We start from the raw sequence: 13070 nt of genomic DNA on the forward strand, positions 1-13070 counted from the left end.
CAACCCCCACATCCCTTGATTCCCCTAGAGTCCAAAAATCTATCTATCTCAGCCTTGAATAGACTCAACGACTGAGCATCCATAGCCCTTTGGGGCAGAGAATTCCAAAGACTCACAACCCTCCGAGTGAAGAAATTCCTCCTCATCTCAGTCTTAAATAGCTAACCCCTTATCCTGAGACTATGCCCCTTAGTTCTAGACTCTTCAGCCAGGGGGGAAACAACCTCTCAGCACCTACCCTGTCAATCCCCCTCAGAATCTTATGTTTCAATGAGATCACCTCTCGTTCTTCTAAACTCCAGCGAGTATAGGCCCAAACCTACTCAATCTCTCATAGGACAACCCTCTCATCCCAGGAATGCCGATTTGCTATCGCCTGTTTGGTGCTGTGGCCCAAGATGGATTTCACCCCAATGTTGTTTTAGTGGTATCCAGGACTTCGATGCTATTTCAAGAATTGCAGATAAAATGGATTGAATATATTTTGAGTTAGCATTAGTTTATCATTAATTAAAGTTGCTTACTCGGGGTATAATGAAAGCAATCATACTTGCACGTATTAGCTTTAGAGTAGAAGTAGAAGTGTGCCCGCACCGTAACGATCCTGTAAATAAAGAGGCTATTTTTCCTCACTTCTGTCTCCATTGTCATTTCTCCCCTCCCCTCCTTTCATACAGATTTTTCAATCCCATTTCATAGATTGGATACAATTGTTACAGGTTGTAGAGTGTTCAATCACATACGGTGATTTTTGTCCTGTGGGTTCTCCCTTCCTTAATACATTCAAGTGGACGGAGGTTTCACTTCTGGTAATTGTAAAAGAGAAATTCTTCACTCCGTATAAATGATGCATTTGCATCCATTTCCCACAGAATAATACACCAATTAAACCTGATGCAGAAAGGACCTAGTGCACATAGCAGTAGTGTCGGAGAAAATCATCGCTGTTAGTACATGATGGCTCCACATGCATCAGTCTGCTGTGCACACTCATTTCCTATTGTAAATTCTTCCCGCTGATTAAAAAAAAAGGCAAACTGAATCATTTTATCAGCATCATTAACATGTCCCAATCTGGCTTCCAGTGCTCAAAGAGTTTGGTGAATATTCGACATGATTTAAGTTAATTGGAGCTACGCCTTTCCCCTTCCCAGCAATTGACTCAACTGAAGCCGTTAATCCACTTGCATCAAACGCTCACTGCTGTGTGGAACATACATTGGAATTTACAAGCTGGCATTAAAACTGCACAAAGAAAACTTTTAATTCTTGGTGTGTCACTTTCTGCATAGCGGGGCATAAAAATGACCTAGGGGGAAAAATTCGGTATCGCCCCATTTGGGGCGCCATTATCGGCCGTGCGCAAAGTTCAGCGTCTCGTGCTAATTATCGCCTCCGACGGCAAACTTGGCTTTCATCGCCCCTGAAGGTGATTGGAGCGCTAAATCAGGCGCTTCACACCTGTCTTAAGGCGCAAACGCCGAGGAGTGAGGCGCTACCTCAGAGCGCTGGCGAAGCAAGGAAGGGCAAATCAAAATAAACCTGCAAAGTGCTGCTCAGTACCCAAAACTCCTTCACACAGCGTTGAATCTCTCCAGAAGTCTCTCTCTCTCTCTCTCTCTCTCTCTCTCTCTCTCTCTCTCTCTCTCACTCTCTCAGACTGCGTGGTGCAAAAATGTCACCGACAAAAAAAGGCAGGAAGCGGTCGCCTTTAAATAGCGCTCCCCCAGTCCCTTTCTGACAGCATAAACCTCCCCTCAACCTGTCGTTGCTAGCGGCAGGTGGTAAGGCAGGGGGCGCCACTCAATATCTGGTCCAGGGCGCTAACGGGGTGTTGCGCACTCGAATTACATCACAATTTGCCGGCGCAGGAGATCGTGGCGGAAGTGTTTTGCGCCGCCACAAAATGTCTAGTCAATTTCGCGAGCGGCACAAGCATCGCCGCGCCCGGGCGCTAGTTGCTTTGTGCCCCAATTGGCGCCCTCTTAAGGCACTAACGGGCGGCACAAGCAACTGAATTTTTCCCCCCTAGAGTTCAAGCGTGAGGCCATCTAAAAACATTTACTGCTTATCTGAGCACATCTCTCAAAAAGCTTTTTTGAAGTGATGTTTTATTAAAATTTATTGACGTCCACTAAATATTAAACCATTGGGGCATTTGAAGAAAGCAGAACTTTTAGGGTCATTTCCACCTTGGATTGAAAATTAGATATGGGAGTAGAAATTCCTCTCGGGCGGTGACACAAAATGTGCGGATGGCCGCAGCAGGGAGCGGGAGGGGATCAAGCCAAGCTGATGAAGCAAGTGGGGCTGTAGTAGACTGCATCACGTGGCCTCAGGACAACTGAAAGTTAAGTATAACGGTAAATATGCACACCTTACAGTTTAAGATTATCTCCCAGGTGTGACACCTAGGCAGGATGGAATCAATATTACATGACTGTTCTGTAAGCACAGGAAGTGTCACTATATGTAAAATGCTTAAGATAGAAATGCATTGCAATATATGGTCAAAATGCATTGAATTACAAAACAAATGCTATTTACCCTTCTTCAAGCTTGTGCTTACTCCTCTCGCCCTTCCTCGCCACCTTCTTACTCTTGACTCTTTTCTCCTGCCCCTTATCCTTGCCCTTAACCTCCTGCCCCATCCCCCATCACCCCCACACCCCCCCCAAAAAATTGAAATTGTTACAATATGTCGGGTTCAAATAGTAATGCCTTTGGCGTAAGAAAACTACTAGGCACTTGGTCTAAGTATTAAACAAGGCTTTAATCAACTGTTTTTCAACATGGAGATCTAGTTGCGTCCTTCACTAGTTCCTGTTAAAGAATGTCCTGAGCAAGCTGGGCCCATGCCCAAGTATTTATACTCTCCCTGGACAGCGCCACCAGCAGGCTGCCCAGTATCATTTCATAAGTCATTTCCACATGAATGACAAGATTCATGTCAACCTTTTTTAAAAAATTGGTCTGCTTTTAATTTTCAAATGTGAAGAGTTCAAACAAAGGCAGAGGTGTGGCAGATAAATATGGGAAAGGAAACAATGTACTGAACTAATGTTTTTAAATACTTTGTTGATTTTCCATTTTCTTCTTCTTTGTACAACAGAATGATTCCTGGAGTGAGCTCTATTCTTTTGCACTGTTTAAGGCAATGAGCCACATGCTGTGCATAGGGTATGGTCGTCAAGCTCCAGAAAGCATGTCAGACATCTGGCTAACAATGCTAAGCATGATAGTGGGTGCCACCTGCTATGCCATGTTTATCGGTCATGCGACTGCCCTGATCCAGTCTTTGGATTCATCACGCCGTCAATACCAAGAAAAGGTAGGATACTTATATAAACAATTTCAACGAGTAGAACTGTCTGCACTGACTTAATATTGTCCACTAGATGTTGGGATTAGTACTATTCTCAATGAAGCAACATTAATCAGTACACAAATTTTAGCAAGGATGTCATGATCATAATAAACCCTGTAAGATTGTGCCATTAGTTTCTATTAAGCCTCAGCTTGCCACTGTATCTTGTGTCTCTGAAAGCATTGGCAATATTTAGGATACTGATAAGTACAAAATGGTGCCCATTTTTCAAAAGGCCAACAACACAGACCCAGGCAGCTACAGACCCACCAGTCTCAAATCCATACCAGATGCAATTGTGGAACTGATTATTCAGAATAAATTTGAAGATTACTTGTATGATAACTTAATAAACAGCAGCCAACATGGACTCATGGGGGAAGTTCCTGCCTGATCTTGATTTTGTTCAGGAAGTGACATCCAAAGTAAACATCCTGCAACGTAAAGAGCATCTAGGCTCCTAAATAGGCTTTGATAAATTTCTGCACGAAAGCCTGTTGAGCTTAAACTGTTTGAGATTCAGGGTAAAACTTGGGAATGGATAAGAAAGTGGTTGACGGTTAGACAGTAGGTACTTGTTGGGGGTTATTATGTTGGAGTAGAGGAAGTACTGAAAGGATTGATGTTGTGACCTGACTGTTTTTTAATTTACATTAGTGTCTTGAATTCAGCTCAATCCAAAGTTTTCAAATTCACAGACAATACCAAAGTGGTGGGGGAGCAATTAAATCTGAGGAGGCAATCGGGGGCCTACAAAATGAGTTAGGTAAAATATGTAAGTGGTAAATGAAATGAAATTCAGGCAAGCGTAAAGTGTTTCACATAGAAAAAAATGGGCAACATAAGTACTCCACGAATGGTATAGAAACAGATAAATGTGAAGTTCAAAGAGTTGTAGAGATATTAGTAGACTGCGGTCAGCACATCCAACAGAGCAAATAGAAAGTTTAACTGTGTAGCTAAGACAGTGGAGTACGAGTCAGAGGAAGTTATATATTGGTCAATCCACATTGAGAATATTGCTGCCATTTCTGGTCAGCGAGACCCAAGGGGGACATTCGGACCTTGGAAGCTTTACAGAGAAAAGCCACAAGACTGACCATTCGTGTCAGAGGACTCAGTTATGAGGAAAGATAGAGAAACGTAGGCACTTCAATCTTTCAAAGAGAGAACTGAGGGGAAGGTCATCGAGATATAAAATGGCATATTGACTTTACGCTATTAGCATTGTGGCAAAGTGGTTCGTGTGTCACACCGACGCTAAAGTTGTAGTGTAAATCTGGAGTCAGGGTCTGCTCTGACCCTGGAGGGAATCAGTGGGGCTCCCTGGAGGGGGTAGTCTCACTGCAATGGAGTTTGACACCACATGAAGTCTAGATCCACTGTGATATGAAACTAGGTTCAAAACATGCTCAGTGCTTCCCTTGGAGCTCTTGGATATTTTTTAGACTAACTGGAGTTAATTTAAATGGTTACAGAGTTTTGACATTGACATTCATACATGGTAACCATTTAAGTTTCAGCTGCTTTGGAGGAGCTCTTGCTTATGTGTAACCACAACATTACAGAGCAGGAGAAGTTCAAGGTTCAAGCCTGGCTGGAACCCATACTGCAGCCACTGTTCTGAGACTGGTAGCTGCCGTATGAACACAGTAAATGTTGTAGAGGAGGTGAATCTTGAAAACTAATTCAAATTCAATCTTGACAATAAGAGAAAGGAGCAGAGATTCAAACTAGTGAAAAGCAAATTTAGGACTGTTGTCAGGAATTTCTTCAACCGAGTCTATCAACATGTGGAATGGACCTCTGGGTAGGGGAACAGAGGGAAAAAATCCTGGAATTATTCAAGAACCAATTGGGTGTTGTGATTGGGGGAGGGGCTGCAAGATCTTGCTGGATAAATGAGGTAGGATTATTATTATTATAGAAGCTAGATGGACTGCATGGAATCCCGCCTCTGTACTTACCTTTGATAGCTGCCGGCAGCTCCAGAATACTTGGAAGAGGCTGGTGACCTCTCATCAGCCTCTCCAATATATATCAGATATGAAAGGATTCCAACAGTCAGCTCATACTAGTATATAGAAAGTACAGTGTAGTATTTTTAACTCTTGGGGGGTGATTTTCATTCAGAAGCCGGGAAGGAGGCGGGACTACAAGTTTCGGGGTTGTAGTCCCGCCTCCATCGAGATGCGGCCAATTCACGCGATTTTAACTTGATTGACCTTGTTGAGCCCACCCAGCGGGCTCAGCAGGCCAATTAAGGGCCACTCAGCAACAGGTGACGTCACAGACTGAAATTTCATCTGTCAAGACCTTTTGACAGATGAAATATCAGCGTTTCACAGCTGTTTGAAGCTGTCAAACACTGACAGTCTTACTTCTAACATGAGTCCTTCTACACAGACTCAGTTAGAAATCTCTCCTGCACAGAAAGCTGCAGGCTGTCACTTTTGACAGTTCGCAGCCATTCTGCTTTCTGTGCCGGTTAGATGATGGACTCCCGAAACCTAGAGGAAGGAAGGCTGAAAAGGTAAGTACAGATAATTTACACTTCTTTACACACTTTAGACACACCAAACACACTTACCTTTGCACTCATGCACACATCACTCACCTGAACACCGACATCTCGACCCCTCCAAGTCCTTCAATCCGACGGCCCGCCTCCTCTAACTTGGCGTGGTTTGGAGCCGTCGGGAATCCCACACTTCAAGCTTTAAAATAGGGATTAGGCTAAAAACTGCCTGTTAACTACCAGTTAACAGGCAGTTAATTGGCACTAATCCCTTCCCGCCTCGGGTAGGCGGGTCCCAGTGCGGGGCGGGTATCCGCCTCCTTTGAAACTTACTTGGAGGCGGGTTGGGGGCGGGATGGTGTTGGGACCCCCGAATTCGGGACTTTAACCCCCCCACACGCCTCCAATCACGACTCCACGGGTCAACGAAAATCGACCCCTTTTTCTATGGAAAAGGACACTGCCAGTATAATGCCAAGCCATACAGACCAGCGGTTCCCAAGTTTGATTGCGCTCAGCTGTTAGCTAATCGCAGTTAAGTGTGACAATTGGCCTCAGCAATCCTAAACTAGAAAGGGGAAAAAATCTGCCAGCGTTCCTGCTGCTGATATCCAATGGCCATTAGTATAAAGTGTTTGTCTGTGTCTGTGTCTGTGTGTGTGTGTGTGTGTGTTGGAGCGGATATCAGATGAGTACAAGATCGTGCTTGGCTGTGATGCCTTCCTTGGCCAAATGACATGGGTAGACTCATTGGTTCTTTCTGAAAATCTCACCAAACCTGTCGGCCCGGTAGCAAGTAAGACCATTCAGAGAGACCAGGGATTGAGAGAAATGACACCCAGAGCACAGGGCTACAGGGGGATATGGAAAGTTCATCCAGGAAATGTGCCCACAGGAGAGCAGCGCAAAAAATAACATGGAAGGGAAGCTGAATACAGTTCTGTTATAATTTCAAAATTGCTGAATCACAGTCTAAAGTGAAACCATTATCCAACATATCTTTTCTAACTGAGGTTATTGATTCACCATGCGTCATTGCATCTGCCCTTCAGTGAAGCCAAGATGAAAGCACCAGTCATTTGCATGCTCCAGTGGTTTAATTGTACTGTGATGTAATGAGTGGCTGCCAAGATGCGCAGCAAACAGCTGAACCTAATTCGTGATCACATTTCAGTTAATTCAATAAACGGCGCAAGAACAGAACTCTAAAAATAATTGAACTTTGGTGCCAACTTTTTTTTAAATGGAAAATATAACGGATAAAAGATGAGGAAGCAGGATTGAAAGTCCTAGATGTCACCCAGTTGTGCTTTAATATTGATTTTCTTCTCAGCAGAGAATAGGTTGCTTTTTAATGAAAATTTTTATTTAAAAGAGCATTTATAAAATGAGCAAATAAATTCAATCAGTTTTGTATTTGTTCTGTAGTTACATAATAAAATAGCTTTTCAAACTGCAATCCCTGACCTAGGAGGTCCTCAAAGAGATCCCATGGAATCCCTAAGGTTATCAAATTTCTGCATTTTTCACTGTTGAATTGCTAACACTCTTGCCTCTGAGACAAAAGGTTATTCATTCAACTCCCTCTCCAGAGATTGGAGCACATAATCTAGGCTGATGCATCAGTGCAGTACTGAGGGGGTGCTGCACTGTCAGAAGTGCTGTCTTTCAGATGAAGCATTAAGCTGAGGCCCAGTTTGCCTTCTCAGCTGGACGTAAAAGATCCCATGGTACCATTCGAAGAAGAGCGGGGTGATGTCTTGGCCAATCCCTCAACCAACAGCACTAAAACAGATTATCTGGCCATTTATCTCATTGCTCTTTGTGGGACCTTGCTGTGTACAAATCGGCTTCTACATTTCCCTATATACTTCATTGGCTGTAAAGTGCTTTGGACATTCCGAAGTGCTATATAAATACAAGTTCTTACTAACACTTTATTTCTTTTGCTGTATATTTGTTCCGTGTCTTTCTGAAATTAGGCGGGGACGGACTCCTTAGGAATATGCCACTATTTGGAGGGGTTCTCCACAAACAGAAGTTTCAGGAACTAATGCTATACGCAACAACCCTTAAAAGTCGAATCACAACGTTTTCTGTGCTAGAATTCCAGTTTATTCAGCAATGAGGGGTTAATCTTATTCAGAGAAATGCAAATGTTAAGATTTCATAAAATATCACCCAGGTTTGCTAAGTGTTAAGACAATTTAGACGTGACTATTAGTGTGAATTTCCAATCCTGATTGATTGGATTTGTCCAGGACCATCCTTTAGTGACTGGATTACATGAATAATTCTCCACGTAATCTTAATAGAATAGGTGTAGAATGATGCTGGCTGTCTTAATAGTGCTTTTCTTCAAAGAGCAAAATCCTGTGTGGTTGCAATTGTGCCTTAAAATTGCAATGTCCCTTATCCTCACTAGATTTACATAAAAAGTAAGGAATGGGATTACAGTGGACCATGCACGTTATTCTGCAGCAGCTCATGCTCTACAAAGTCCTACTTGTGGAGCAAACTAGGGTTTCCTATATTACACATTGGGCTCGATTTTGTCAATGGGGAGCTTTTGGAGGCGGGACTCCCACTTTTTGGGTTTTAGTCCCGCTTCCATCGACTTGTGGCCAACCCACGCTACTTTCCCTTGACTGACTTTGTTAAGCCCGCCCAGCGGGCTCAGCAGGCCAATTAAGGGACACCTGGTTACTGGTGATGTCAACGATTGACATTTCATCTGTCAAGAGCTTTTGACAGATGAAAAATCAACGTTTGACAGCTCTGTGAAGCTGTCAAACGTTGACAATCTGTCTTCTAACTTGAGTCCTTCTACTCAGACTCAGTTACAGATCTCTCCAGACCAGAAAGCAGAGGTTGCAGCTTTTGACAGTTCAGCAGCCATTCTGCTTTCTGTGCCAGTGAGCTGAGGGACTCCCGAGAACTGCAGGAAGAAGTAAAGGTAAGTAAAACTTATTAAAACACTTTACACTTACCTCACACACTTACCTCTGCACACATACACCCATCACTCACCTGCACAACGGACATCTCGACCCCTCCAACCCCTTCAGACCCACGGTCCGCCTCGCTAACTTGGTGTGGTTCGGTGCCATCGGACAGCCCACACTTCAGGGCTAAAAATAGAGATTAGGCAAAAAAACTGCCTGTTAACTACCTGTTAACAGGCAGTTAATTGGCACTAATCCCCTTCCCGCCTCGGGGAGGCGGCTCCCAGCAAAGGTCGGGTACCCGCCTCCTGGGACATTGGCATGGAGGCGGGTTGGGGGCGGGATGGGTTCCTGCCATCCGATTCTGCAATTTTCCCACCACTCCCGCCTCCAAACCTGCCTCCACGGGGCTTGGAAAATTGAGCCCATTGTATATTCAGTCTTGCAACAGACACAGAAAGTAATCTCCTCAAAATAAAAGAATTGAAGATTATTTTTAGCATTGAGCCCTAATACTCAGTGGAAAAACCGCAGGTTTCACCCCCCCCCCCTTCTTAGTTTCAAATCTCAGTTACACTGACCCGGGAAATACTGGATAGAGGCACCAGTTTCAAGTTAGGGGTTGGGGGTGGGGTGAGCACAACTGGAAAGGAATATCTTGCCTGGTTGGTATCTCCTAGACGCCAATCAAGGGAAATACTTGGTGTAGTTGGGGAGCTGGCTGTCCACATACTCTCGGCAACAGAGATTTCAGTCCACGAAGAATTACAGGAAGATAGTAAACTACATTAAAAATAATATAATTTTACAATTTTTAAATTTACTTTTAATAGGTATTATTACAAGTGGGATTGATATATTATATTTAAATTATATATTAATAGGATTTATTTATTGGTTTAATAGGGGCTGTGGGTGTAGTTTGTGATTGATACGGGACCATTAATTTTGGATTAATACAGGGCTGGAGGAGCATGCGGGCCAGTGAGTTTAATTTTGGATTGATCTGTCACAAAGATGTGTTGGGCCAAATGGCCTCCTTCTGCACTGTAAAGTTCAGTGGACAGTAATACTAACCACTATCTAATGTGAGCTGCCCTTTCATTTCAGAAGCCACAGTCTACCAACACAAAAATCCTTTTAAAGTAGGTCTGCCACCACCAAGGAGCTGAATAAGTTATATTTCTGACAGTAGTCAGAGAGAGAGAAATAGCACAGTTCACACAGTGTTAGCGTATTGTGGGGTAAATATTAGATCAGCCCTGTCGTGGGCACCTTTTAATATTAGGATGTACTAAAATGCTTGTTATGTGATTGATTCCCACAAAATAAATGTGCGTTACTTACACTTCTGCGATTTTGCCAATTTCAAAGACTAGGCTAATTGTCAGTGATCTTTGTGTCTTTAAGTTTTCTGAAATCAATGTAAGTAAATACACTATTCACTATCACTTAAAAACCTAAATTAAAAATGACTGATTACAACTAATGCCAAATAAAGCCTAGAAATTCAATTACGCAGCGCTCGTTTTTCAGCCGAAAAATGGATGCTGCAGGACATCTACAAGACACAAGCCAGGAGTGTGATGGAATACTCTCCACTTGCCTGGATGAGTGCAGCTCCAACAACACTCAAGTAGCTCGACACCATCAAGACAATGCAGGCCACTTGATTGGCACCCCATCCGCCACTGGCGTACCGTGGCTGCAGTGTGTACCATCTACAAGATGCACTGCAGCAACTCGCCAAGGCTTCTTCGGCAGCACCTCCCAAACCCGTGACCTCTTCCACCTAGAAGGACAAGGGCAACAGGCGCATGGGAACACCACCATCTCCAAGTTCCCCTCCAAGTCACACACCATCCTGACTTGGAAATATATCGCCGTTCCTTCATTGTCGCTGGGTCAAAATCCTGGAACTCCCTCCCTAACAGCACTGTGGGAGTACCTTCACCACACAGACTGCAGTGGTTCAAGAAGGCGGCTTGAACCACCACCTTCTCGAGGACAACTAGGGATGAGCAATAAATTCTGGCCTTGCCAGCGACGCCCACATCCCATGAACAAATTTTTTAAAAAGGACAATATATGGTGCACGGATTTGCATGCGCCCAATCGGCATTGGAAGTGCACCCTACGCCACTTTGGTTAGTCATCTATTTTTCATGGGTTGCAGAGCCTCGGGGGATGCGTATAAAGTTTAAATCCATGATGCCATTAATTTGCATATATCTCAAGCTGCTGATACTAACAGATTGGGTGTTCTAATTTAAGATTCATGCGCCAATGAGGCAGCTGCACTAAGCTCTTTACCCACAAAATTCAAACAGGACAAGCGCCCAAATAAGAAATAGAAACACAAATAGGACTGAGTTCCCTGGGCTTTGGGATTAGCTCGCCATGGCTGAGGAGCCACATGTGGCCTGTGAACTATTGTTTGGACACCCCCCCGCCTCAGACTATGAGGGAACATGGACTTATCTCCAGACTGCCGAGGAATTGCTGTATTCCATTAAACCGCCAGGAACCTGGCACAGGGACGGCCGTCCCACTATCTCAGACAAAGGAAGGAAAAGCTAGCTGCCCTTTACTGCCAGTCACTCCCTACCTGTTAGTGGCAACAGGCAGCAATTTTTTTGCTTTGTTTTCCGCCACGCACCCTTCCCAAATGTCGGGTCTGTCGGCGCTGAACAGACCAGACACGCAACAGAGGGGGAGGCAATTAAGGTCATTATGATCTTGTTAACAGAGCATTAAGAATTATTTTCAGCTCACCTTCAGAGTTTACCAGGTCGCCCAAGGGGTCCACGCTGCTCGGGGATCATGTCAGGTAAGCAGGTCAGGAGCTGTATGACCTGCAACCATCTCATTACTTGACAGCTGCAAATGTGCTATAACATTCTAAGCTCAGTTGCTTACTGCATTTGGAAGACAGATTGGGGGAGAAATTGGGTGAGTAGCGCCACCTGTTAGCACCTAAAGAGGCAGTCAGTGGCTGTAGCGCCACTGGCTGCGTCTCCCGTGATATTCAGTAGGGGCGCTAATGGTGGCATTAGGCATTTGCGCTGCGCCGCCACCGATGACGTCATCGGTGTGCGCAGCGCCCCATTCGTGCCCCGTTCATGATATTTGGTAGCGAACGCCGCAGTTGCGCTGCTCGCTACCCGCGCCCGGTTCACGGGGCCTTACTGTGCCGGCAGCGGCGCAAGTTAAGGTGGAGGTGCGGGGCGGCCGCCTGCCAGCACCTCCGTCCCCGACCTCCTAACCACCCCCCCCGCGGCAATGCCGGCTGTTTCCCGAGAGCCCGGCACTTCTCCTTGGTGCCGGGCTCATTTGCCGGCACTCGCGAGCGGGGATCGCGCTGTTGCAGGCACCTCCCCCTTAACAGTGGGAAGAAGGCCTGCAGTACCGCAGCGTGCCGTGCCACAGCGTGTGGCGCTGTGGCACGTTGCGCTGCAATATTCAGTTTCAGCGCCCTAAGAGGGACGCGGAGCGCCTCGAGCCTCGCCCCGTGTCCCTCGAGGAGCAATGAAACTGAATATCTGACGATCGCTAAAGCCTCGAACGCTGCGCTAAATCCTGCGCTCAGGCGACTTTTGCGCCACTTTGGCGCCCCAACCCAATTTCTAGGCCATTGAGCTTTATGCAGGTTGCAAATGTTTGGAGCAAACTCTCTACCCAGTGTCACTTCATTGGAACAACCTCTCTCAACACTGTCAGCATCGGTGCCCTTGAAACTATCTCACCTTGGTCCTCTGAATCCCACCGCAATCCGCTCCAACACCAGCAGCACCAACAACAACACCAGCCTTCTCCGCAATCAACTGTTGCTGCACAGGACACAGGGCATCGACACCCGACGACATTGCTGCCCGAGAGGCCAGGGATGGCATCACCATGGCCAGATTTACTTCACTTGATGCTGTACACCCTAGCTACCACATAATGCGCCAGGTTGGCACCACCCCACACCAACAACATAAAGCATCCCTACAATGCCCAAGCCATTCCTTTCACACCCATTACCATTGCGGGGGGTACCATTATGTCTCACCATTCACTGCAACTCACTAAGTCACTTCCAAAGATGCACACAAATCTGCGCAAGAACGCAAAGTGTTCAAAATAAAGGTTTTAATGTTTGACACCACATTAACAGAAACTTTACATGAACATTGGCTAAAACATCCAAATGGCTACCCTTGTGTGTTGTTAGTTGGTATGATTGGACTAGGATGAG

The 13070-nt window shown here is 45.2% G+C and overlaps 1 protein-coding gene across 1 annotated transcript in view; it reads left to right on the forward strand.

The window, feature by feature from the left end:
- hcn2b (hyperpolarization activated cyclic nucleotide-gated potassium channel 2b) overlaps positions 1–13070 on the forward strand; it is a 185947-nt gene that overhangs the window by 79500 nt on the left and 93377 nt on the right. The window contains exon 4 of the mRNA XM_086004598.1: positions 3113–3331. Within this exon, the coding sequence (XP_085860724.1) occupies positions 3113–3331 (219 nt within the window). The remainder of the gene's footprint in view (positions 1–3112; positions 3332–13070) is intronic.

This window comes from Somniosus microcephalus, chromosome 13 (genome assembly GCF_052327205.1).
Source record: "Somniosus microcephalus isolate GS21.2 chromosome 13, FLI_Smic_1.0, whole genome shotgun sequence".
Classification (NCBI taxonomy): Eukaryota; Metazoa; Chordata; class Chondrichthyes; order Squaliformes; family Somniosidae; genus Somniosus; species Somniosus microcephalus.